Source organism: Manihot esculenta, chromosome 9 (genome assembly GCF_001659605.2).
Source record: "Manihot esculenta cultivar AM560-2 chromosome 9, M.esculenta_v8, whole genome shotgun sequence".
Lineage (NCBI taxonomy): Eukaryota > Viridiplantae > Streptophyta > Magnoliopsida > Malpighiales > Euphorbiaceae > Manihot > Manihot esculenta.
Window position 1 is genome coordinate 30,563,856 of NC_035169.2, and position 25,349 is coordinate 30,589,204.

The following is a 25,349-nucleotide window of genomic DNA, read 5'->3' on the forward strand; positions in this document are numbered from 1 at the left end:
AAACCTGGGGAATTTGGGAGAGGGGTGAGCTACTAGAGCCCAGTGAGCAGAATAATAAAGCATTTAAAACACATGCTATCATGAAATGCATCACATCACAACTAATCATACCAAGGATGAACTTGTCACCATTTAGCCCTCTACATATTCCAATCATGCCAGGGGCGTAGTGCAGGCCATACCTGGTCTTTCTCTTATACATAACATAACATAACATACATAATCCATGGTGTCGGGGGCGTAGTGCAGGCCACGTCCGGTCTTTCTCTTACATAGTGTCAGGGGCGTAGTGCAGACCACACCTGGACTTCCATATCATATCATCATGTCATAACATATGAGGGCTAATGGATCATTCAACATTCATCCACATCAACAACATATTATGCAATGCAACATATCCGTGATTTCTAATGCAAACAACCTAAGATATCACATGGCATCCGTGATGCATGAACATGCTCAAAACTGATTTATTTATTTAAAAGCATAAGAGTTATTCCACTCACCTCTGGCTAGCTCTGACACTGACTGAAGCAGCTGACTCACTACTGAGGTCCTCGGTTCCTCGGGTCCGAACCTACACAGGTGGACTCAAATGAGGGACCAAACAACTAGAACATAACTCTAAAAACATCCCCCCAAAACCCCCTAAAACATCACAAACAATCATGCAAGAACATGCAAAGGAAGGCTGGACAGGGCAGGTTCGGCAGCACCTTCGGCGGCCGAAAGTCCCTCCAGAGCCGAAACCCAGGCAGGTTCGGCGGCACCTTCGGCGGCCGAAAGTCCCAGACAGAGACGAAAGTCTCTTTTCGGGGGCAACTTCGGCAGCCGAAAGGCCTGCCTCCCAAGCCATGTTCGGCGGCCGAAAGTTCCTTCGGCTGTCGAACCTGGTTTCTGCCAAAGGGCAGAAACTTGGCTCCCTTTGCACAAAAACTTCTCCTTTCCATTCCAACATGCATATAACTCATCCAAATCATGCAAATATACATACATTGGCTCCTAGGGGCTTCAAACTAACTTAAACCCCAACTACAACACACAACAACAACAACATATTGCTCAAAAACACAACATAAACTCAAAAACCTAACTATGAGCTAAACATGCATTCTACCCCATAGATCTTGCATAAAACTTACTTTAAACATGAAATGAGCTTAAGATCGGCTCTTACCTCTTGAAGATCGAGAGAGAGACGTCCTAAACTCAGAGGTGGGAGATTTTTGAGTTCTTGAACCTCAAAGCTCCAAAACTTGCTCAAAAGCTCAAATCTTCAAAACAAAGTTAAAACAAATGAAAAACTTGAAAGATCTAGAGGAAAAACATCAAAGATTGGTGAGGGACGGCGGAGCGCTCACCTTGGCCGAAAATGGGGAAAAGCTCGCCCGTTTTCGGCTAAGGGACCCTTTTATAGTGGCTGGCCAGGCCACGTTCGGGGGCCGAATGTGCCTCCGCATGCATGCCATGTTCGGCGGCCGAACTTGAGGTTCGGCGGCCGAACCTGGACTTTCCTCAACCTATGCCTTCGGGGGCCTAAGGCACACCCGAAATGCCTGCATGTTCGGCGGCCGAACTTGAGTTTCGGCGGCCGAACCTGAGTTTTCCTCCAAGGGTGTTTTTATTCAAAAACTCATTTCCTCTTTACTTAAAATCATCAAAAACACTAAAACATTTCATGAAAACATGGTTTTACCCTTCTAGAGGTCTCTGACATCCGGGATTCCACCGGACGGTAGGAATTCCGATACCGGAGTCTAGCCGGGTATTACAAACAAAATGAGAAAAACGTAAAAGAAAAGAGAAGAATTTGCTGTAAAGCCTTTATGGCTCTGATACCATATAAAGATTTAGTGATATTGAGAATTCTATGTGTTATTTATATTTTTGTATAGAATACATTTATATAGTATATACCAGTGGTTGAGTTGGATACAGATTGTATGAATAACAAATATTATCTCAACCAACTCTAAACCTTATTATAACTCTAAATCTTATCACAACTCTAACCTTATCATGACTCTAAATCTTATCACAACTCTAAGTCTTATCAGCTAGAAAGCAATCTGTACGAATAAAGAAAAAGCTACAAAACATAAATAATTTAAACAAAGCAGGCCAAGAAAATTCTCCCCAATAAAAGCATTGTCTGCTAAAACAACAAGAAGAAAAAAACTAGGGTAAACTGTAATTTAGTCCCTCTGGTTTAGTGAAATGTAACATTTTGTCCCTCTGTTTTAAAAAATCTTCAATTTAGTCACTGTGATTTTTAAAAACTATGACATTAGTCCTTCCCGTTAGATTTTCAGTTAAATCACCGTTAATTTTAGTTAAAAAGACTAAAATACCCATTCTCTCTCCTTCTTCTTCCTCTTCTTCTTCTTCTTCTTCTTCTTCTTCTTCTTCTTCTTCTTCTTCTTCTTCTTCTCCTTCTCTTTTCCGATCTCCTTCTTCTTCTTCTTCTTCCCGATCTTCTTCTTCCCGATAAGCATGGTGTAAATAAGCAAGGCCTTGTGCTGCTTCCAGGATGATTCGGTACCTCACTTCCCATTCCAAGCAACCTCCACTTCTTTCATGGAGGAGACTGCCTAGGCTTCCATTTGGCATATAATTGTACATAAGCAATCTTGTGTTTCAATTCCAACAGCAACCCAAGAATCTGACAATGTTCTTGTGCCGGATAGAACGTAGGGTTTTTACTTCAGTGGAGAAGGAATCCCGAACTCCCCTAATGTCTAACCTGTCATTTTGAGAGTCTTTCTCTGCAGCCATTGTTGTTGGCCACAGCTTCTTAACTGCAATGACTTCTCCATTTTCTAGTTCTGCACGATACACTATTCCTGAACATCCCTTCCCAATTACATTGGCTTCCACTAGGCATTTCAGAACTTGTTCTACTGAAAAATTTAGCTTCTGAAATGGGGTGAAGTGCCAAGGCCATGAATCCCCTCCCATCTCGGATTCGCAATCATCTCTCATCAGTTTCCGAGCTCTGAAAACTGCAATTGCTCCAAAAATTGCCATTGCTATAGTTAAGGTGATAAGCAATGCAATGACAAGTTTAAGTCTATGTGATCTCTTCAATTTACTGTTATTTGACATGCTCATCGATGTGGCTTTTCTAAGGAAACATGAGTCTCGACCCTTAGAACACAGTCCCTGGTTTCCTGCCATTTCTGTTTCTGATAACTGTTGGAAAAGCTTGTTGTCGGGAAGATAGCCTGTGAAATTATTGTGAGAGATGTTTAGAGAAACAAGATTTTTGAGTCCTGCAAGTGCCATCAGATCTCCTTCCAGTTCATTGTGTGAGAGATCATGTAACAGCCCGGAAACCGGTACCCCTCTTGTAACGGCCCCAAACTGCTCGGCACTAGGATCCAGAACGGCTTAAGGCCGCCGGGACCCGTAGTAAGCCTCTATACATCCTGAACTCTAGGTATAATCCCGTGCATGATCAAACTTTTTCATAAAACTTAAGCCTTGGTCTCATCCTTAGCTTGACCTATGCATGAAAACATAGAACCTCTTACCAAAAGGGGCATCAAGCTTGCTTTAAAACATATCCGCTTTGGGTCAAGGGATTGGAACCCTTTCTTCCCTCACGGCCATTCAAAACTCATAACATTAAAACATTTTCTCAAGATCATGCAAAACAAAAAGGGATTAACCCACACTCAAGGCAAAGCACAATTCTATACATCTCATGCTACAACACATGACATATCTATACTTTTCTTACTTGGCTCTTTCTATTCTTTCATCATAAACCATACCCTTAATATACAAAAAGTCCAAATATCATCATCATCATGTCCACAGCTAAGCTATAAAAGCATACAAACATACATAGCATTACATAACATAACATCTCTTTAGCAACTTCCTTACATAACTATCACTATCTCCATAAACATATACATACAAGCATCTCTTATACATAAACAAAACACAACTAAGCTATTACAACCAAACATGGCAACCCATGCTTGAACCTCTTCTATCTCCATAGCTTACTCTGACTGAACTCTGGCTTACTTACTCTGGCTTACTTGCTCTGGCCCTGCAAAACTGGGGTTAGGGGAAAGGGGTGAGCTAAAAAGCCCAGTGAGTAGAAACAGAGAAAAACATTTTAATGTTCCACCCTTTTTATGTATTTTATTATAAAGACATTTTATTCAATTCAATTATTCTTCTTATTCATGCATTCATGAAATGCGTCATAACACAAGTAAATCACATCACTGTGTCCGTCTCGGGGCTCATACATGCAGATAAATATTCCCCACGGAATGTTTTTAGAGAGTTCCTCATGAATTGCTAGCATCTTTACTCTCAAGGATCGGACATGACCCCAAAAATACCCTCTGTCGGTGCCCGGCTCCCCAAAGAAGCTCACAGGACTAACATAGACATAACATGGTGTCTGGTCCACAGAGAGCTCGCAAGGACTTTCCTATAGGTACTCGTCCGGCTCTCAAAGGACATAGACAAGACTCAATGACAGATATGGGCTATTGGAGTCGCCTTGGTCCAAACCTACCTCAGCATCAACATGAAATAATGCAATGCAACATATTCGTGAACTAGTGCAATCAACCTACTATACATAATCATGATGCATGCTCATGCTTTAGGCATTAGAATTTCTTAAAATAAAACATTAAGTTTAGTTCTACTCACCTGAAGCCACTGCTCAACAAACTCAGGGTCAACTAGCACTGAAGCTAGACACCTCTCCTCAGGTCCAATCCTACACAGATGGACTCACATGAGGTACTAAACACATTCTAACAACTCATAAGCATACCCTCTAAAACCCCTCTAAACATCACTTAAACATGCATAGGAAACACCCAAGAAACGGCTGGACAGGGCACTTTCGGCGGCACCTTCGGCGGCCGAAAGTCTCCTCCAGAGACAAAACTCGGGTAGGTTCGGCGGCACCTTCGGCGGCCGAACCCTCACTCCAGAGACGAAAGTCAGGCACTTTCGGCGGCCGAACATTGCCTTCGGCGGCCGAAAGTCTGCTTTCAAGCCACAACTCAACTTTCGGGGGCAAGGTTAGGCGGCCAAACCATGCATTCACAGGCACGTTCGGCGGCCGAAACCACCTTCGGCGGCCGAACCTGAGTTCATCCAGAACTCAGCCTTCGTGCATACCAGCCTCCCAAACCTCACAAAAACACCCCAAACCTCACATACTCTCTCCCAAGCATGCATACACACTCCCACAAGCAAAGAGAGCAAAGAAACTAGCTTAAACTCCCCAACACATCATCACATAACATACATTGGGCACAAAACCCACATAAACCTAAACATGCATATCTACCCAAACTTAACCATCAAAACATCATTAAACTTCATGAAAACACTAGGGAAGCAAGGATCTACACTTACCTCTTGAAGATCGAGGGTTGTGCGACCCGAACCTTGGAGATGTGGAGGAAACTAGCTCCGGGGTCTCCAAGCTCCAAATCCTCCAAGCTCCCAAAACTCCTTTTAAGCTTTAAATCTTCAAACACAAGGGTAGAAATCATGAAAAACTTGAGAGATGGGTAGAAAAACACGAAAACGACCAAAGGAAAGCATAAACTCACCTGAGCTCGGGAATGGGGAGAAAACTCGCCCATTTCCGATCTGAGGGCCTTTTATAGGTGGCCTGGTCGAAGACCTTCGGCAGCCTAACGTGCCCCCTAAACTCATGCAAGTTCGGCGGCCGAACCTCACTTTCGGCGGCCGAACCTTGGCTCGTTCAAACAAGACTTTCGGAGGCCAAAGGCGCTCCCGAAGCCTTTCCATGTTCGGCGGCCGAACTTCACTTTCGGCGGCCGAACCTGGCAAACGCCTCCTTGGTCTTTTCTTTTCAAAACTCAACTCAATTTCATTTAAAACCATGAAATCAGTAGAAAACATTTTAGAAAACATATTTTACCCCTCTAGAAGCCTCTGGCATCTTCAGAAATTCTAGATTCCAACGGAGATTCCGCCGGAAAGTAGAAATCCCGATGCCGGATTCTAGCCGGGTATTACAGATCAAGAATGGATAATTTGTTCAGAGTAGAAATCTGGGGTGGAATCGTCCCAGTGAGTGCATTCCAACTCAAATTCAAAGAAGATAAAGAGCTAGGCAGAGTGCCTCGAAGGGTATTGTTGCTTAAGTTCAGCATCTGCAGCTCATTGCAATTGCTAATTTCTGCTGGCAGCATTCCACCAATATGGTTTTCAGACAAATCGAGGAAACTGAGGTTTTTCAGGAGCCCGATTTCTTTTGGAATTTCTCCACTGATTCTGTTATTAACAAGCTGAAGACGAATAAGAGAGACACAGTTTCCCACCTCAGGAGGAATCAAACCGAAAATGTCGTTAGCAATTAAGAGAAGCTTTGTCAGGTTCTGAAGCTGAAACAGGCTTGGAGGTAAGCTACCAGTGAGTGCATTTTGTGACAAATCTAACACTTCAAATCCCCAAACCTCTCTCTCTCTCTCTCTCTCTCTAAACTAATTCTTATCTTAAAACTCAACCCAGCACAGCTTCCTTTGCAAATAAGCAAGAACAAGAGAGAGAAACCAACAAAAACAAGAAAGATTAAAGATTTTCAACCACTCCACCATCTTCACCTCGGGGTTCTGTTCTTGCTTCATCTTTTTGGTAGGAAAAGAAGAAGAAGAAGAAGGAGATCGGGAAGGAGAAGAAGAAGCAGAAGGAGAAGGAGATCGGAAAGGAGAAGAAGAAGAGGAGGAAGAGGAAGGAGAGAGAATGAGTATTTTAGTCTTTTTAATTAAAATTAACGGTGATTTAACTGAAAATCTAACGGGAGGGACTAATGTCATAGTTTTTAAAAATCACAGTGACTAAATTGAAGATTTTTTAAAACAGAGAGATAAAAAGTTATATTTCACTAAATCAGAGGGATTAAATTACAGTTTATCCAAAAAACTATATACAGAGGAAAGGGAATACACCCATGTCTAAATGAAAAAGGAGAGAGTGACTTCTATTCAAAAAGAGCAATAGTAGCCGTGCGGATCCAACAGAAAATTACAGGTTTGTGTTTAATTTTCATTAATTTTATTATTCAATCATGTTATTGAGTGAATTTGACCCTAATATTGTTATTAAATTATTAAATAGTATGCATAAAAATCATAAAACCAAGATCATGTCTGCAGATATATCGGTTTTAGAAGCAAGGAGACCAATTTGGGTTTCAAAACAATATTATTAACACATTTTTTAAGTTGACCCACAAAAAACTCTCTTAAATTAAGTGGTATATTGAGTGAATTTAATAATTTTTCCCACAAGTAAAACTAGCTCACCATAAAGGAAGTTTAGACTTTTTTTTATATATATACATTAGTCATTTGACCAAAGGTCAACTATGAGATTAACTTTGTGGAAATTTTTTATGAAAACTTATTTGAATCTAATCAGATAGCAGTGAGTTTCTCTATAAAAAAAAAATAAATAAAACTCATTTTTTTTATTTTAACTTCATGATGAATTGACTTCAAGTAAAATTTTTTAAAATTTATTAATAAATAACATATCTCAAAAACTAACTTATTTCTCATTAAAAATAAAAGAAACTAAATTGTTATTTTATTTTTTTCAAAAGACTAAATTATGAATTCCTAAATGCACGTTTGGACAATCGAAATCCAACATTTATATTTACTAACTGTTGAATTTTAATTCAAACATTTAATGTAGAACAATAAAAACCTATCTTTCACCGTTAAAACACTCGCTGATAGAACACATCATGAGAAGAAAAGAAGGTTCTGATCACACTTGCTCGCAACACAGCTGTTGATTCAATAACAACCAACAGGGTAATCGACAACAAACCCGACAACTCCGGTTATTACAAACAACCTCTTCGGATTAATTTTCAGAGTGAATGAGTGCAGCAAGGAAAGAAGCCTATAAGCTATTAGATGAGCAGAAATATAGGGCAGGAAAAATAAGTCATCGTCAAAAACACATTTTCCTCAAAATATTTGCCCCGCATAAATTATTTTCCTTCAAACAAAGAGAGCTTAAACAGCCAAAGATGACAGTAAGTCTTTTACTTGCTAGCCTGAAATACATAGCATACAAGGATCAAGCCTCCACTCTGTCTTGTGACAAAGGTACTATATGGTAGTATACCAAAAGCGTTAAGAAAAACACTTTTTTAAAAATTACATTTAGCTCATAAGAATATCAGCAACTCTTGAACAGCATCTACATCTCCTCTTGGATTAATTAAGCCTCAAACAACTCATATAAGGCGCTGATTTCTCAATTATGCTGTAGCTTTCTCCAACTCTATTTGGTTTTTTGACTGCAGATTTCTAGGTTTGATGCAGTACACACGAGATCCGAGATGCTGAACTTCAAGCCCAGCAACCTCACAACCAGTGAAAAACAGAGATTCATCCTCCTTTCCAATTCTGCGTCTCCAACTCATTAAAAATGCTGGCCTGGGCAATCCCATGAATGTTCCTGTCAGCATTAGTATGAAAAATCAGCACAATGGTTGATCTTAGATTCTATTTCAGCCTTAACGAAATTAAAGATCAGTCAGTATACTACCTCCATTCTGTTCATTCGCTGTGACTACTTGGTCGTTTCTTGGTTTGTAAGATTTGAGGAGAAAGGAAAGAGTTTCTATCAGGTTTGAGTACTGTTTCACATCTGCAAGCATTCAAGGTGAAAAACAAGAATATCTTTGTAAAATTTGTAGATGAGAAAATAAATTGCAAATTCATTTGAAATTTCAACATAATATGTTAGCATTTAGCAACTATCAAGCACTTCATTATATTTGTCAAATTAGTGCTCTCTAACTATACCATCCCAAGTTACTATGAAACTAGTCCCTCTTTCTCTCTCCCTTCTTTTTTCTTATTTTAGTTTCGTAGGGAAAGGTCACGGAAGTAGAGAAACTCTTCAAAACATGCAAAAGAAGCAATAGAACAAAACAAGAGGGAAAAATGAAAAAAGCTAGAAGAGAATGACTTAATAACAGGGAATAAACTTTAGAATAGCCAACAAGAATGATCTTGGTATCCAGATCCAGAAGTTTATTGGACAAGCAACAACATCAAACAGTCCAGAAGAAAGATCAGGAAGGTCATGAGATCAATGAGAATATGAAATTTCATGGACCACTCATGATGTATAGAGAGCAACAAGAAACTACACACCAAGAACTATTCCTCCCAAGACAGGCAATCTAACCCACACTGGATCTTCCCATGCATGCTTGCACATTTTTTAGGATCATCATTTCCTAAATTTAACTGAATGATATTTTCAACTTAAAAAAAAAAAATAATAAAACCAATAACTGACTAAATGTAAACGCTTTATTTCCACTGAAAGAATATAAACATATTTCTAGCAGTTGATAGACAGAAGCTCACATAATAATATATCACTAGCTATGACCAAGTCCCAGTCAGGATCAGCAGTTGGAAATGTGTCACCCCATGAATCTGTAAACAAATGAACATTCTAATTCAATAACATCAAATGCAATAAAAACTTTGTGAATAGAAAAAAAAAAAGAAGAAAAAGATAGAGAAAATATAAAATCTATGATAATATGATCCAATACTAAGAATAATATTTCTAGAAACATTAAAGAATGTAGGAGCTTGCATCACTTGTTAGATCATTACATTACTGGCAAATCCACCTAGATGAAGACCTGCCCAAGATTACTCCGAAGAAGTTACCTATGACTTGAAATTCTATTTATAGCATATATTGACTAATAATAAATTAGGTTACAATGGCTGCGACACAATAGCACTGAATATCTTCTCTGAGGTAATTAGATGACTAAGGAACTCACGCTTTATGTGAGGAAGGACAGGTGTGATTCCATTTGCAGCGCAGTTATAAGCTATGTTCTCTTCAATTTCTTGGTCATTGTAGTCTGATGTTGTGATATCAAGGTTAAGTGATTTGCTAAGAAAAATAGCTAAAGCTCCTGTGCCGCTGACGTAGAACAAAATTATTTGCATGAGCTGTAAGTTAACAACTATCTGGTAGAGTCGTTATTATACTAAGATCATATAGGCAAGAGGAAAATGGGTACCAACAGGATGGAAAGATGCATTGCAGCCAAATATCACATTAAATGAAGAAGATGTGAGGAATGCTACTAACACATCACAATGTTAAAGGGAAGAAAAAGGATAGAACCTGCCCAATTCAATGCAACGGCGTCCTTCTGTATGTGACCTATGCTGAACTAACCATTCTGCAAATGCAAATGTCCCTGGCCAGAGTAAATTAGCATTCAGCTGATGAAAAGAAAATTCTCGGATAAGCAACTCCTGCATAAAAGCCAATAAATAGCATGAAGACTAATGATGATAAAACCTCGACCAACCCTAAACAATCATTCCTGAAACAGAATGACCAAGCTGCTTTGATATATATAACAATTACACAAACATGAACACCAACACCCTCATAAGATAAAACAGCATAAAATTAGTAAAGAAAACCCAAATAGTTGAAATCCCAAATCTTTTCTTCTTTTTTTTTTCATCTGCAGCCCTAAAAAGTTGAACTCAATAATGGCAATGCTTTTTATTCAATCAAACACCCCCGCTTTCTACTTCCCCTAATAAAACATTCAAATAGCAAGAAACAACTGTGCTATATGGTGACAGCATCCAATTCAAGGAGACACTCATACGGTTTCATACTTAAGCGACCAAAGCTTGATTGCGAAATTTAATCCTTTAAACAAAACAAAAAGAGGACAAAAAGAAAGTGAAATGCAACCTTCATAGAAGAATTTGCTTTCTTAACCAAACATATGCTACCCAATTCAGCAATCCAACAATTTAAAGAAAAGATTTGAAACTCGAATATACAATAATCAACTAAACAGTCTGTATACTGACTCTCCTCCTCTCTTTCTCTGAAGAAGTGAACTTAATGACAAACAGCATCCATACTGAATATTCAATACCAACAAAAATTAAAGGCTACTACTTCTAGCTATGACCCAGGCAAGGATTAATTACCATTCCGGGAAAACTGTGCTTTCTCTCCACATAGCTTTGCTGGGATTCATTCGTTTCCTCAACTGAAAAACGAAAAACAAAGAGTTGACTAAACTTAATGTCTACAAAAATGGGGGGGAAAAGGCAGAAGAAGCAGCAGCAGCTTGAACTATCCCTCCCTTCTGGAGGGAAGGGAATACTTGAGCAATTACCACTAGAGGCGTCATCGTCGTCGGCAAAAAGCGAAGATGGAAAGAAGAGAGCAATCTCCATCTTTCAAGTATCACTGCGATTTTGGGTAAAAGCATCATCAGAAAATAAATGATTTCTCTGGGCCTGGCCTTGAAGCTCACTTGTTAAGTTGTAGAAGACCTGCTTACGGGCTGGTCAGTATTACAAATGTCCTCCAACTTCGCCCCCTCGCGCTGAAAAATCGGCTAAATGTCCATTGACGTCCTTCAAGTTCGGCCTATTAATGAAATAAGTTCTTAAAATTTTTTGTCCAAATAAACCTTTAAATTTAAAATTATAATAATAATAATAAGTAATTTTTTTAAAAAAAGTTTAGAATCAGATCAAATAAGTATCTCTTTTTATATTTTGAGGCTTTTTTATTGTGATGGGAATTGATCCAATTATCTTTTTTAATAAATATTATTTACCTTTAATTAAAAAAAAAAGAAATTGATGGTGACAATGACAAATAAAAATATTATTAACAATAAATTAATTAGAAATTAATATTGTAGTATCATAATCAAGTTAGTGAAGATGACTTGATGAAAACAACAAATCTATTGAAAAACTTTTTGAAATATTCAGAAAATAATAATTAATTATTATGTTTATTAATACAATAATTTTCACCCAGATGATTATTTGATTTGTTTAAAAATTTAGATTTTTTTTTTAAAATTTCCAAGTCTCATTTCAACCTTAACAAAGTTTAAGATTTTATTTGATTGTTGATCTAAAACTTGAGAGAGTGTATATATGAAAGTTTAATAAAAATTTTAATAGGTGAAAAATGATTTTTTTTTCATTTTAAAAAAGAAAATCATTTTCATTAAAAATTATTTTTATGAATTTTCTAACACCCACCTAACCTACTTGTTTATTTGAGCAAATTTGAAAGTCTTCTAACCACTTTTGTAGCACATAAATTTTCTTGGTTTTGAATTTTATTCAAATAGATAAGTCAACATCACAAAAATAAAAAGCTAAATATACAATTTAATTCTTAATTTTTATATAAAAAGTTGATTGCATGATTATTTTTTAATTATTAACTTTTGATAGTTTATTTTTATAAAAGTATAGTTATTTAACTTCTATATAGCGATGTAATTTATATGCATTTTAAATTTTTAATGAAATTTAAAATTTTTATATTTTTATATTTTATAAAATTTAAAAATTAAATAATTATATTTTTATAAATATTAAATTTTCACGTTTTATATTTTTATAATTATAAAAAGAGAAAAATATTAAATTATTCATAAATCCTGTGAATAACCACTTTTTGTATTAATAAAATTTTATTAAATAAAAAGGATATCATTCCAAACAAAGAGATGATTATACTTAATAGATTCTCTAATTATAATATGAACAGTTTGAGTAATATTATGGTTTTTGACAAATAAAGAAAAGTGCCTATTACATACTGTCAAATTAATGTTTTCAAAATTGCTAGTTGGTATCAATCCTGTCACAACTTCCAGCATAATAGAATTGTCGGAATCACGCAGTCACATACTTGTCAGTTTTTAGTTTCGACAAACAGCTATTTAGTTAATTACATCATTTATTTATTATAAAATAAAAAAAATTGTAACTACTTTCTATTTAAAAAAAAAAAACAAATCTTAAGGACATCGTTTAACAAACATTATATCTCATAGCCAATAATGGGAAAATATCACATGACCACATGGTGCCATGTGATAATATCTCTTAAAATATTTTAAATATAAAAATAAAAATAACAAAAAAAAAAGGTAGACTTATGTACATATAACCACAATATTAGTATAATAATTAATTAATGAAATTTCATATAATTAATCTTGGATGATGAGTAACGTGCAAGAAAATAACATTAAAATAATCGAATATTAAATAGCAAGTCAAGTCTACGTAAGTATTTATAGGAAAAAGAAGTCACAGGCGATGAGTCAATTCAATAAACGACAGCGTAAAATGAGAGCAAATAGTGGCTATAAAAGGGAAGAGCAGAGGGAAGCTAGACATGTGGCTCAGAGTTAGAAGAAGATGGTTGGACCAGTGAGACCACAGTTTGTGTTGTTTGGATCATCCATTGTTCAGTTCAGCTATGGCTGGGAAGGTTGGGGTGCTGCTCTTGCTGACATCTATGCTCGTAAGGTAATCCAATAGTCTATGTCTATTGGGTTTCAATTGGATCATTCTATTACTGAAGAAATACGCTAGTTATAATTTGCCGTTGTTTCCATTTAATAGGCAGATATTGTGGTGAGGGGATATGGAGGTTGGAATTCAAGGAATGCTCTACAAATTCTTCATCAAGTTTTCCCAAAGGTTAATTATATTACTGTTGGATTAAAATTAAATAATACCTAGTACTAATTATTAATTGCTGTTTTCTTTTTTACAATGAAGGATGCTTCTGTACAACCTTCACTGGTTATTGTTTACTTTGGAGGCAATGATTCAATGCTCCCTCCCTCTGGAGCACCTTCTGCTTATGTTCCACTTGATGAGTATAAAAGAAACATGACAATCATTGGCCAGCATCTTAAGGTAATTACTCATTGTTATGTATAATTTTAGATTGATTATTATATATAATTTTTTTTTTATAATTTATCGATGTGGTATGTGAAACAGTGCCTTTCAAAAGAGACTCGCGTTATCTTTCTGAGTGTCCCTCCTGTCAATGAAGAAATGATCCATGAATTTTAGTGAGTATTTTCTCTTGATGATTCTTTTAGTATATATATATATTTTCAAATTTTCTTGGCATTCATCGATCAGAGTTGAGTAATATGAATGATTTGGTTCGTTGAACCAGTGGTGATGACACGGGTCGAACCAACGAGGGCTGCCGGAAGTATTCAGAAGCTTGTTTGGGGGTGGCCCAAGAGATTGGAATCATGAGCATTGATCTTTATAACGCAATACAACGAAAGGAAGATTGGTTGAAGACTTGCTTTTTGTAAGTTATTTATTAAGAAAAATATATTATTAAGTCCTATATTATAAAAAAAATTTATTAATTAATAAATTAATTTTAAAAATATAATAAAATATTTATAAAATTTTAAAAAATTTATTAATTGGTCTTTATTAAATGATTTTATAATATTTTAGATTTTTCTATAATATCTAACTACTAAAGCATATGGTATTTAATAATTTGAAGAATTGAGGAAATTAAAATTTATCAAGTGAGGAATTGAATTAAATTTAATTTCAACAGGGATGGGATACATCTTTCAGCACAGGGGAGCGAAATAGTGAAGAACGAGATCTTGAACGTCCTTCAAGAGAAAGAGCCGTTACTGTTCTGGAAGACAATGGCAAGTGAATTTGTGGGAATTACGCCTTTCGATTCGGAGAACAATCCGCGTATCTTGTGATTCATTGAGCCGTAGAAAACGACAATGGAATTAAGATACTTTAATGTCGTATGGTGAATCATGAATGATATATTAGTCTAATAATCCCTTTGTTGCGCATAAAATAATTTCTGTGAAATGTATTTTCTGATAGTAATAAAAAAATTAAATAATAAAGATGATAATTTGTTTTCAACAGAACCCTCTCAAATTCAATTTCCTAATTCGGCAAAAGAAAAAAAAAATCAATTTCCTAATTTTCAGATTTAAATAGCATGAAACAACTGTGCTACGTGGTATAGCTTACCCAATTCAGTAATGTCAACAGGTGAACTTATTACATACACAATTAATAACTGGCAGATTATTCTTTTATAATACATGAAACTTTGTATATTCTTCTTATTTATTATTTTAAAAATATTATTCACTTATTTTAATATATAAATTAACTATTATAATCTTATTTTATTTTATTTTATTTTTAAAAAATTTTTCAAAACATCTTTTAATATTTAATAAAATTTAATATATTTAAAATTATATAATTAAAAATTAATAAAATATATATATTTTTTAATGTGTGAAAAATAAAATAAATAAAAATTATAGAATGAAAAAAATATAAAATATAATTTTTTTAAATTTTTTATTAATTGAAAATACAGTTGCCCATAGTTTATGAGATTCCAAACTGAAGAATTAAATTCGAACTGAACTGATCTTACGTTTATTATTTTAGTTTGGAACCAAAATCGTATAAAACTATTCTAACAATGTAACGAACTCAAAACCAACTCTATACATCTACTATTTATAATTTTAATAAAATTAAATACATATCTATATGTAACTAAATTTGCATATACCTATATAATCTAAGTTATCTACGAGAATGAATTTACACAAGTTACTCTTTATTTTTATGCTTTTAAAATAATTTCAGTTATAAATATATTAGATATGTAATATACTTTAAAAAATAATTATACAAATATCTTTTGATAAAAAATTATATAAATAATAATTATAAATAAATAATAGTATATTCTTACTAAAACTTACATTTATTTTTAATATTAATATCATTATTGTCATTTTTATTATTATTTTTATGCTAAAAATTTTAAATTATTTGTTATTTTTAAATCAGCGATGAATATTGTAATTGCATTAAAATTAGAATTGAAATAAAAATTAAAGGTTAGCATAGAATAAACCGATATTAAAATGAAAATTTAGTTTAAAATATGATTCCTAAAAAATTAAAAGATCAAAGGTTTGGGTCCGATACAGCAAATCAAAACCACTTTAAATCAAGAAAAGCTTAGTGGCTAGGAAACCAATTGAAATGTCTACAACCTTATTCCGAACCAAAATCAGCCTTCGTTAGGTCTAGCCTGGTCCTCAGAGGATCCATCTCTTTCTTTTGATGGCGCCGTTGCTGCTTGAAAGGCCGAATGGGAACCTGGAAGCAACGCCTAATGAATTAGCGGAGCATTCACCTTATTATCCAGTCAAGCGGACGGGGGCCAGTGTGAACGATCGGAATTCCACAAAATAAAAAAATGGGACAAAACCTCATAAGCTCTTTTTTCCATTTCTTTTTTCTTGAGCTTGCCAAAATAGTTAGATTAATTTTCATAGATGAATGCTCTAAGAAATGAATTCCACAATTAACATGCAAGATATCAAACAGAATATTTATTTTAGAAATAATCTCCTTTTGTAACGAATTTCACATTTAGTTGATCCAAACACAACTTTTTCTAAATAAAAAGATTAAATTTCCAATTATGAGTTCTATAATCCCACTCTGCAGCATACTTCAGGTATGACAACCCAAACCAATTATTTGCTTCCTGAGACCTGTAATCAGAAAGGCATGAGGATGTATTGCCTGTGATCAGTACCGTGAAAAAAGTTAGCAAATATTGCAGGGAAATATCATCTCTTTAGGAAACAGGTATTGGGACAACCATATATGTCCGTCACAACAATCACCTCTACAGAGTGCGAGATCGAGGATAGGCACAATCAGCTCCAAATTTAACGCATCATTCGATAAAGCTCTTCCAGTACATCAATGAACCAAAACCAATATTGACAACTAAGTGTAATCAGAATCACGTTAACTGTAAGACTTTGTTCTCAATGGTTATATTACATCATGAGAAGTTACACATACCCATCTCTCATGTGTGCTGAAGAGTAACTCGTACATGCCCAAGCCATTTGTATAAACATCACCCATACAAAGAATAATACATAAAAAATGTGGAAAACAAGCAGAAAAAGCAACACCAGAAGCAGAAGCACTCACCATTGCATGACTATCATAGCCGCACAATTTTACTCAGATGATCTCGGCCTACCTCTCTAACCCTTTCAATGTAAACAAAACTAGGCCACATTCATGCATCCAGATTTGAAACAACACTCCCCAAGGTATGATACAACAGAAGACTCGAGGAATCCAAGTGGGCAGGTGCATGCACTTCTGGTCAAAATCATGCTTTAGGAAGAAAGTTGAAATCTGCCACTCGGCTTTTTTCTTCTCCATCCCTAAAAATTACCAAAGTGAGGATCAACATTTAGAGACACAATCATAGAATAGTTTAAGAAATTTTAACGCTAATAATGCCTATAACAGGAAATCACATATCAACACTTACAAAGGCAGCATAATACACGAAAGTCAAACCCGCTAAAACAATAAATGCGATTTGGAAAACATTATACCTGTAATCCAATAAACATTATCCAACAAAATACATCAGTAAAGTATACACGCTTAATCAGAATAAATGAAATACAGAAAACGTTTATGTTCCAACTCACTTGTACAAATATTTAATTCCCCGAAGAGACTGCAATGTGTGGCCAAAGATCTCCTGTGCAGCAGTTGCTTGAGCATAGTAGCCAAAAGCTGTAGCGCAGAACTGAATCACACTGAAATTGCAAAACCAAGTCATCATTGGAATCATTGAGTTCCTAATTCGCTACAATAACAACAATACTTCCATGCATTATATACACAAACTAAAGAATTCAAGTGCAAAAAATAAGCATCACTCCAAGAAGTCAAAGAGAGAGAAAATAAGAAGAACAAGGAGAGAAAATGTGACCCGCAAAATGAACAGCTGGTGTCAAGGTAATGCATTTAAAACATTATTGGGTATCCAAATGCTTGAAAATTTATGTAAATGTGTTTGACATGAATTCAAAAGATCAGAACTGGATATATTGCCAAGTACTACCTCTCTGCTTGACCTTGATTAGGGGGCATGGGGAGTTCAAGCATTCAGTTCCCATTAAAGAGGCAAGAATTTAGTTCAATCAGTATTGAGATGGGGAACATGGAAAGAGAAGGATATTGGTTGCTAAAAATCACCATTCTCAATGGTTAAAAGTGGGTGGAGGGATTCAATCAGAGTTTCCAAGTTTTTAAATGTCACATTAGATAATAACTCAAAACAAGCTACTTTTGGCAATTTCATAGATTATCACACCAATTGTGGCATAGATGAGCCTTTTAAGAGGAAAAAAGATCCAAACCTAATAGAGCAAAGAAGAATGAGAGCAACGTTGAAAAGAAAGGAGTTCATTAGAGTGGCTCCCCACCTGTAAAACAAGTCCATTCAATAAATGAGGAATAAAAAATATGAAATAAAATAAAATCTGCCAACAAATTATTAATTAGAAACAGCACATGGTAAAACTACTAATAATGAAAAATATTTTGCCTCCACAAAATTTATTACTTCATGGGATGAATTGTGATGAAAACTAATCTCAGGCCCAGCATCATTGCCCCTGCTATCACTGCGAGCAGAAGGTAGAAGCAGAAGAATGCAAATGCCACAGTACCCAGAAGACCTAGCATAATTGCAGAAGAGATGTCAAGGGATAAGCTTTGTCAAGAAATTTGGAAAAGAGAGTCAAGAGAAGCAAAATTAAAATATCAAAATTACCCCATATATCATCCAACTTGATGAAAACCTCATTCAGAAAAGGAGAAAGAGGTGGATCAATCAATAGATATATAACAATATGAGCTACCCAAGCAACCGACACAATCAACCTAATAAACCAGCAAACAAAATATTGTCAACAAAATTTGATTAGACCTTCTCAAACTCCACATGCACAGGATGGACAACATGATAATTCATGATGAGACAAGATACCCACAGATAGCAGCAATCAGTATGAAATATACAATAACTAATTTTCCTGCAAGAATCACTCCACTGAGACTTTAAATTGTATTAGAAAAGGCAATAAATTTTTAATAATTTGATTATTTTGACTGGAAAGAAAAAAGACAAGTAACTTTAGGCCATAAAAGGGAAATAACAATAATAATAACAATAATAATAAATGAGCACATCAAATAAGGCCAAAATATTCATAAATCATGGAATTCAAAACATACCTTTTCATTTCTAAGATCATAGGCAGAAACATGCATGCAAATGGCTGGAATTTTTAACTAGAATTGCAAACTATAAAAACAAGCAAGAGCCATGTCCCATTTTGTCTGCCACATGGATCACTTTTGTCTCAACAGCTTATACAAGTTCCAACATAGTGTGGAGTACACATGTTCTTTTTCAACTCAGCATTCCTAGAAAATATATACTTAAAGAAATGTAATTTTTTCAACTCAACATTCCTAGAAAATACACACTTCCTCGTTAAGGGAATATCATTCTCCCACTGTACCTCATTTACTTTAGGGAAAATTGCTATTTAGTCCCTGTTATATGGAAAAATTCATTAGTTGGTCATTCGTTATAAAAAATACATTATAACGTTTCTAAGGTTTTAAAAATTCTACTAATTAGTCCCTTCGTATTGAGGATATTTTAGACTTTTCTCTAACATTTAATGACTAAAATTAACAATGAAGTTTTAATGTATTTTTCAAAACCGAAAGACCAACTAATGAGTTTCTCCAAACCACATGGACTAAATAACACACACTTAATGGCTAAAATTAACAAAGACTAGTAGATTTTTTAAAACCTCAAGGACATTTAATATATTTTTCAAAACTGAGAAAGCAACTAATGAGTTTCCACATACCCCATGGACTAATAGGAATTTCCCCTTTACTTTAAGATAATACTCTCATGCCATTAAAGTTAATCCCTAACATACATTTACCAACATAAGGATAGCATTATTCAGTTCAATCAAATTACTGAACTAACACTTTTTGGTTACTTTTGAAAGATTATTGTGGCAGTAAAGTTCACGTTGAATAGGGGAGAAAAAAAAAAGATTTTTCAATTTTCAGTCCAGTTTTGAAATCCTTCATTCAAATGCACGGGATAACTGAACTACCATTCAGTTTATAAGAAATAATAGATTAAGTCCAGCCTAAATTTCAGAATATTTAGCTTTATTTGTTTTTATATTTTCTAAGTTCATATGGCCACCATAATTAAACAAACAAGTTCCTGGATATTTCCAAAGCCTTTTCATACCTCAATTAGCAAGCTCAATTAGCAAGCTTTAGTCCAGATGAAAACATTTTCTTTTCTTTTTGCTCATCTGTATCATTTTACTCTCTTTCTATCTTCTAAAATTATTAGATTACAACCTCTTTTCCTCCTTGGATTTCCTATCTTTTGGTTTCTAATATAGCTTTCCACATATTTTTCATGGGTTCACAGAAATTGCTCTATTCATACCACTATCCCTCTCTCTCAAATAAGAAAAAGTGTTGCAATTTGGATTGGCATGGACATGTACTAATGGATCAATTATAATGCTAGCATTATAATAAACAATGATGCACAAGTTGTCACCTGCACAATAAAATACTCCCAAAACATCACATGCTACAACTTAAGCTGCAGACCTTTCTCTGGGTAAAACAGCTTCTTTTTTTTTTTTTTCCAAATTTTACTGTTGTTCTTCTTCCATTATTCTACAACTTTCAATTGATAATCTTTTCCTTTCTTTTATTTAGAACCTCTCCATGCTTCATAGTGAAAGATCTCTGATCAAGACTTCTCCAAGATCTAGGTCACAATTCACAAACTCACATTTATGAATCACTGCCTCCTATATGGTGCATGGAAATGAATAAATTCAAAACATATACTTGAAGTTGAATAGGTGAAAACACTGGATGAGAGAAGATACTCCAAGTATACAGATAAAAACCATCAAGTTGCATTTTTAACCATTATTTTATGAAAGATCATTAGATACTGGATTGTCAGCACTCACCCTAAGATCCCCAACACAAGTTTTCCCAGGTACCCAAGAACAGTCAAAGCCCAAGCTGTCTCAGCCTGAAAAGGACCAAAAAAAATCAACAAAGAGAGGGAAAAACATATGCTCCTGCCACATACTTAATCAACAAGTTAAAATCATCACCTTTTCTCCTTGAGGATACATCTCCTCTAACAACTTGACATCTTCTTCTAACTGGAGCAACTCCTAAAGTTTAAGCATCCACAAAGTAAGTTTCACTGACTACAACAAGGAATTGAAGCTCATGAATGAATGATTAATAGTTAATAAACAAGTCACAACTAACCAACTTATATTCTACTCTTCAACTTGCACCTAGACAAGGGAATTAGAAAAGTCCATTTGGGAGTGGAAAAAAAACAAATAATAAGAAGATAAAAACAACCGAGTCAAAGTAATTTAATATACTTAAAACACAAACACATAAATCGCTTAAGAAATCTCATCTTTTGATTAACAGGAAACAGAAACTATTAAATATTGAAAAAGCAAAAGTTTCTGGTAATCTCAAAGCTATCAGTATGCAACGCACAAGCAGAAGATTAAAAATAAAAAAAAAGCCACATACTCTTAGGAGAAAACATAATTTGAATTCTCAAAAGTTATACAGGTATATATCATGCAAAATGTGCACTCTACCCACTAAAACCATACTGCATACCCTATGGTTTCTATACCTTCTCTACCGCCTTGACATTTTTACGCCATTTTCTACCCTTAGAACCACTTCTTTCTTCTTGATGGAGTGCATCAGCTGCTTTCTTCAATTCTTTTGCTTTTTTACCAAGTTCAGTTGCTTCCTGCAGAAGATTAACAATATTAATAAGCATCAGAGATTACAAGTAGAACCCCTGAAATATTTAGTTTTCTATTTCTGCACAGCCATATGATGTGAAACAAAGAATCACCTTAATATACTGTGAGCGGGTTATGACAGCCTTTGGACGCCGGATGAAAGAAAATATAAGTCCCAATGGCAAACAAGCAATGCCAACACCTCCAAATATCTGACATATATTGAGAAAAGAATGGTAAGAAATATACTCATGACATCTGTATAGAATCCACACTAAAAACATTTGTATCCTAAATTCCTTGTGCAATTCAGTAATGCACATGTAAGATTAGATACATATATACACAATCTATATTTTTCTAACATAATCTTAAATTTTTTTCAGTATATTTCATTGACAGTTTTTTACCCATGGCTTTTGATGATGAATATCAAAAAGGACATGTGATTGTGAAAAGTTCAATTCTCTTTAAATCAAAATCCAAAATTTTTCACAAAAAAAAAAAACAACACAAGTGATTAATTGATATACCGAAAAAAGTACAGATCCAACAATTGTAGCCAGAGCAACAACATATTCAGGAAAGGTGGTGCGCATAGTCCATGTTTTCTCTGAAGAAGGACTTGCAAGATATGCAGAGCACTGTATTGAGTCAAAGTGTTAGGAAAGAGAAAGGAGAGACAAGGAAAAACAAAAGCAAAAGAACAAATACAATAATTCTTCATTGTATTGTAAAACCATTGTGTAAAACACAAATATGGAATGAACAGTATGCTATTATGATATTATTAATCCAATATGCAGAAAACTGATAAAGGAAACATAACCTGGTGGGCGCCATTTCCAATACATGGCTGACTGCTAGAGAAGTCCCAACTACTAGGAAAGTTGGTTGTGGATGAAGAGAGGTGCATGACAGTGAAGTCCACCTTTCCAACTAGCCCTGATAAAACATCAAAGACCATAAACTCAATGGAATCTAATTATGCTTACATGCAACATGAAAAATGACAAAAATAATTAGGCAAAAGGCCCATTTAAACCCTTCAACAAATACCAAAAGTCCGGTTAAGCTCTTAAACAAATTTTGGGTCCAATCAGGCCCTCAAACTTATTAAATAAGACAATTTAGTACTAATGTAACAGAAATTTAAACATATTAACCATTAATAGTGTCACGTGACTATTAACCATTAATAGTAGATAAATGTTATCTTCCAACCAATTGCTGTCTACTGTTCATATCTGAAATAAATTTGAAATTGCTTACAACTATTGTCAATGATGGAGAGAAGCAACAGATCATGAGGAGATTAGAAAATTGAAATGGCATCCTCTTCTTCATTGACTCATTCAGTCCCATCGATAAGAATGACTAGTAGAAGGAGGGTCTATAACATATTCAATGGAGAAGGAGCTGTGAGATGCCATGTTCGATTACCTGTAAAGATTTGGACTACTTGGAAAGAAAAGAATCTCGGGAGGAGATTTTTTGGGTGTGCAAATTTTTGGATAAGTAACAAATTGCAATTTCTAAGTTTGACTAGAATGGCGATGGGAGATGATAGCATAGATTTTTCAAAACATCAATTTGGGGATTTTTATTCTCCTTAGGATTTGGTTTAACTGATTTAGTTAGAGAAGCGGAAAAATGCATCTGAGTTAATGGACGTGGGCCACTCTCCGACTTTTTATGTAAAGTTTCTGTTATATTAGCACTAAATTATCTTATTTAATAAGTTTGAGGGCCTGATTGGACCTAAAATTTGTTTAAAGGCTTAACTGGACTTTTGATATTTGTTGAAGAGCTTAATTGGCCTTTTGCCAAATTAATTATAATGCCTTCACATTAGCATCTAAACTGCAGTGACACATCTATGCAAGTTTTTTAAAACTAATTAATGACATTAAAAATGGAGTCTGCTCTCAAAAGTTAGAAATACTTCGTTTTGCAATTAAAGATGCCTATGCTAAGCAACAGAAATGACAATTTATCTAACAAAACACATAGAACATACGAGATAAAGAGGATATTCGAACTAAGTAACAAATGAAAAGGCAAAACTATGAGCATAACTTTTTGTATGGCATTTTCAGCTAAATATCCCAGCTCTAATAAGCTGTAATTACAAAAGCAACTAGGTGCTATAAAAAATGAAACGTGCGAAAATACAAAGTACTGACCATATAGAATGCCAAGTAAAAGACCGCAAACAATTGCCGTCGTTATCACCCATAACAATGCGCTTTTCATCCTCTTCCCGACAGTCCTGAGACCAAAAAATCACAGAGATTAACAAAGCTTACCATTACAACAATTATGGTGGTTGGGCACCTATGGGGTATTATAATAAGAGGGGAAAAGACCCACTTGTCCTGATCGCCTTCATAGTAGAACATCGCAAAGGGGATGACGAAGAACACGAGCACAGCATCGATAATATAGACAGCGATCCATAGATCTTTCATTGGCAAAGTGAGATTACAAGCGCCATTATATATCGCGCGGCGACAAGCCTGCCGGTTAGCGACGTCGGCAGGTAACATCAATATTGAAATGACGGCGACAGAGAGACCCAAAACGACAACGAATTTGGGGAAATAGGCCTGGTTCTTATCATCTGGATGTTGATAATTGACGAGAAGGTACACATTGAAGATAAAAACGATAATGCACACCACTATAGCGACAATAATTAGAGCGAGATTGAAATCGCCCATAGCTTAAACACTCGATTCGAAGATGAATCGATCGATATATTTGAAAATTAGGGCTTTTCTTTATTGGAACCGAACGTTTGATTTTGCAGATCTGGTTTCTGGAGGAGAATAGGGAAAGAGGAGGTTTGGCTCCGGTGAGGTCGTTTGTTGGGAGCGGAGTGACGTGTGGGCATAAAATTACTAATATGTCCTCACAAAACAGAGCAGTGGCACGCAAGGGTGTGCTCTGAGAGTTGAGCTGGAGTTGGGTTTAAGAGTAATTACAGATTATGCCCGTGTGAGCATCATCGAACAGCCTTGTACAGGCTAGAAGAGGCATTTATTTCAATTTTCACTCACTTGGGACAATATAGCCTTTTTATTTTAGCTGCAATAAAATTGCATTACAAGATTGTGAAGCTCAATAAAATAAACAACAACAATAACCTAAGATAAGATAATTTATAATCTATCCAATCTAAAGATAAAACGCTCCCCAAACAAGGAATTTAGCTACGATATGTTAGTCCATCAAAGAATTGGATGAAAAGTTATGGACTCTGAAAATAAAACCCGACTTCCCCGTCAAAATGATATTTATATAATTAATATTATTTAAAATTTATAATGTGAGCGAATTATATTTATTATTATATATATAATTATTATTATTTAAAAATTTTATATATATATTTTTATTGTTTTAATATTATTTAATGTTTAAATGTATTATTTTAATATTTATTTATTTATTTATTTTGTCAACCATTAATACCTTTAATTGGTTCTCCCTCATTTGCAGGATCAACATTTGACAAGACAAATTCCATAATCTTTCAGGGGATTGTATCCCATTGTAGAGGATTATATTCAAATCTTAAATTTGCAAAAATGCCATAATTTGCAGAATTTTTATTCAAATCTTAAATTTATTTTACATTCAGGGGGCACTC

The 25,349-nt window shown here is 34.8% G+C and overlaps 3 protein-coding genes and 1 pseudogene across 3 annotated transcripts; 1 reads left to right on the top strand and 3 right to left on the bottom strand.

Annotated features, from left to right (window-relative positions):
* Nucleotides 1-2,454: 2,454 nt before the first annotated feature.
* LOC110623292 lies at nt 2,455-3,324 on the bottom strand (annotated as a pseudogene).
* Nucleotides 3,325-7,997: 4,673 nt separating this feature from the next.
* On the bottom strand, nt 7,998-11,394 carry LOC110622029 (EEF1A lysine methyltransferase 3). The gene is made up of 7 exons (XM_021766373.2): nt 11,237-11,394; nt 11,046-11,107; nt 10,210-10,343; nt 9,857-10,002; nt 9,423-9,494; nt 8,590-8,691; nt 7,998-8,499 (listed from the first exon to the last, which is right to left on the bottom strand). The coding sequence occupies exons 1-7, from the start codon at nt 11,295-11,297 to the stop codon at nt 8,300-8,302; spliced, it is 777 nt and encodes a 258-aa protein (XP_021622065.1). The 5' UTR covers nt 11,298-11,394; the 3' UTR covers nt 7,998-8,299.
* A 1,858-nt stretch (nt 11,395-13,252) lies between these two features.
* LOC110623531 (GDSL esterase/lipase CPRD49) lies at nt 13,253-14,824 on the top strand. Its single transcript, XM_021768514.2, has 6 exons — nt 13,253-13,412; nt 13,509-13,586; nt 13,668-13,808; nt 13,896-13,969; nt 14,080-14,223; nt 14,488-14,824. The coding sequence occupies exons 1-6, from the start codon at nt 13,302-13,304 to the stop codon at nt 14,645-14,647; spliced, it is 708 nt and encodes a 235-aa protein (XP_021624206.1). The 5' UTR covers nt 13,253-13,301; the 3' UTR covers nt 14,648-14,824.
* A 1,889-nt stretch (nt 14,825-16,713) lies between these two features.
* LOC110622927 (LIMR family protein At5g01460) lies at nt 16,714-24,693 on the bottom strand. The gene is made up of 14 exons (XM_021767668.2): nt 24,068-24,693; nt 23,881-23,966; nt 22,524-22,639; nt 22,228-22,338; nt 21,808-21,906; nt 21,577-21,699; nt 21,023-21,085; nt 20,873-20,937; nt 18,601-18,710; nt 18,391-18,505; nt 18,185-18,250; nt 17,468-17,578; nt 17,302-17,368; nt 16,714-17,191 (listed from the first exon to the last, which is right to left on the bottom strand). The coding sequence occupies exons 1-14, from the start codon at nt 24,415-24,417 to the stop codon at nt 17,144-17,146; spliced, it is 1,530 nt and encodes a 509-aa protein (XP_021623360.1). The 5' UTR covers nt 24,418-24,693; the 3' UTR covers nt 16,714-17,143.
* Nucleotides 24,694-25,349: the final 656 nt, after the last annotated feature.

Excerpts from the sequence above, each read along its gene's own strand:
- LOC110622029 (XM_021766373.2), bottom strand. The coding sequence starts at position 11,297 with ATGGAGATTGCTCTCTTCTTTCCATCTTCGCTTTTTGCCGACGACGAT. Across the intron at positions 11,108-11,236 it reads CGACGATGACGCCTCTAGTG|TTGAGGAAACGAATGAATCC; the intron begins GTAATTGCTCAA and ends TTCGTTTTTCAG. Across the intron at positions 8,692-9,422 it reads AGCTAGTGATATATTATTAT|ATGTGAAACAGTACTCAAAC; the intron begins GTGAGCTTCTGT and ends GAATGCTTGCAG.
- LOC110623531 (XM_021768514.2), top strand. The coding sequence starts at position 13,302 with ATGGTTGGACCAGTGAGACCACAGTTTGTGTTGTTTGGATCATCCATT. Across the intron at positions 13,413-13,508 it reads CTGACATCTATGCTCGTAAG|GCAGATATTGTGGTGAGGGG; the intron begins GTAATCCAATAG and ends TCCATTTAATAG. Across the intron at positions 13,970-14,079 it reads GAAATGATCCATGAATTTTA|TGGTGATGACACGGGTCGAA; the intron begins GTGAGTATTTTC and ends TCGTTGAACCAG.
- LOC110622927 (XM_021767668.2), bottom strand. The coding sequence starts at position 24,417 with ATGGGCGATTTCAATCTCGCTCTAATTATTGTCGCTATAGTGGTGTGC. Across the intron at positions 23,967-24,067 it reads TATGAAGGCGATCAGGACAA|GACTGTCGGGAAGAGGATGA; the intron begins GTGGGTCTTTTC and ends TTTTGGTCTCAG. Across the intron at positions 21,700-21,807 it reads CCCGCTCACAGTATATTAAG|GAAGCAACTGAACTTGGTAA; the intron begins GTGATTCTTTGT and ends AATCTTCTGCAG.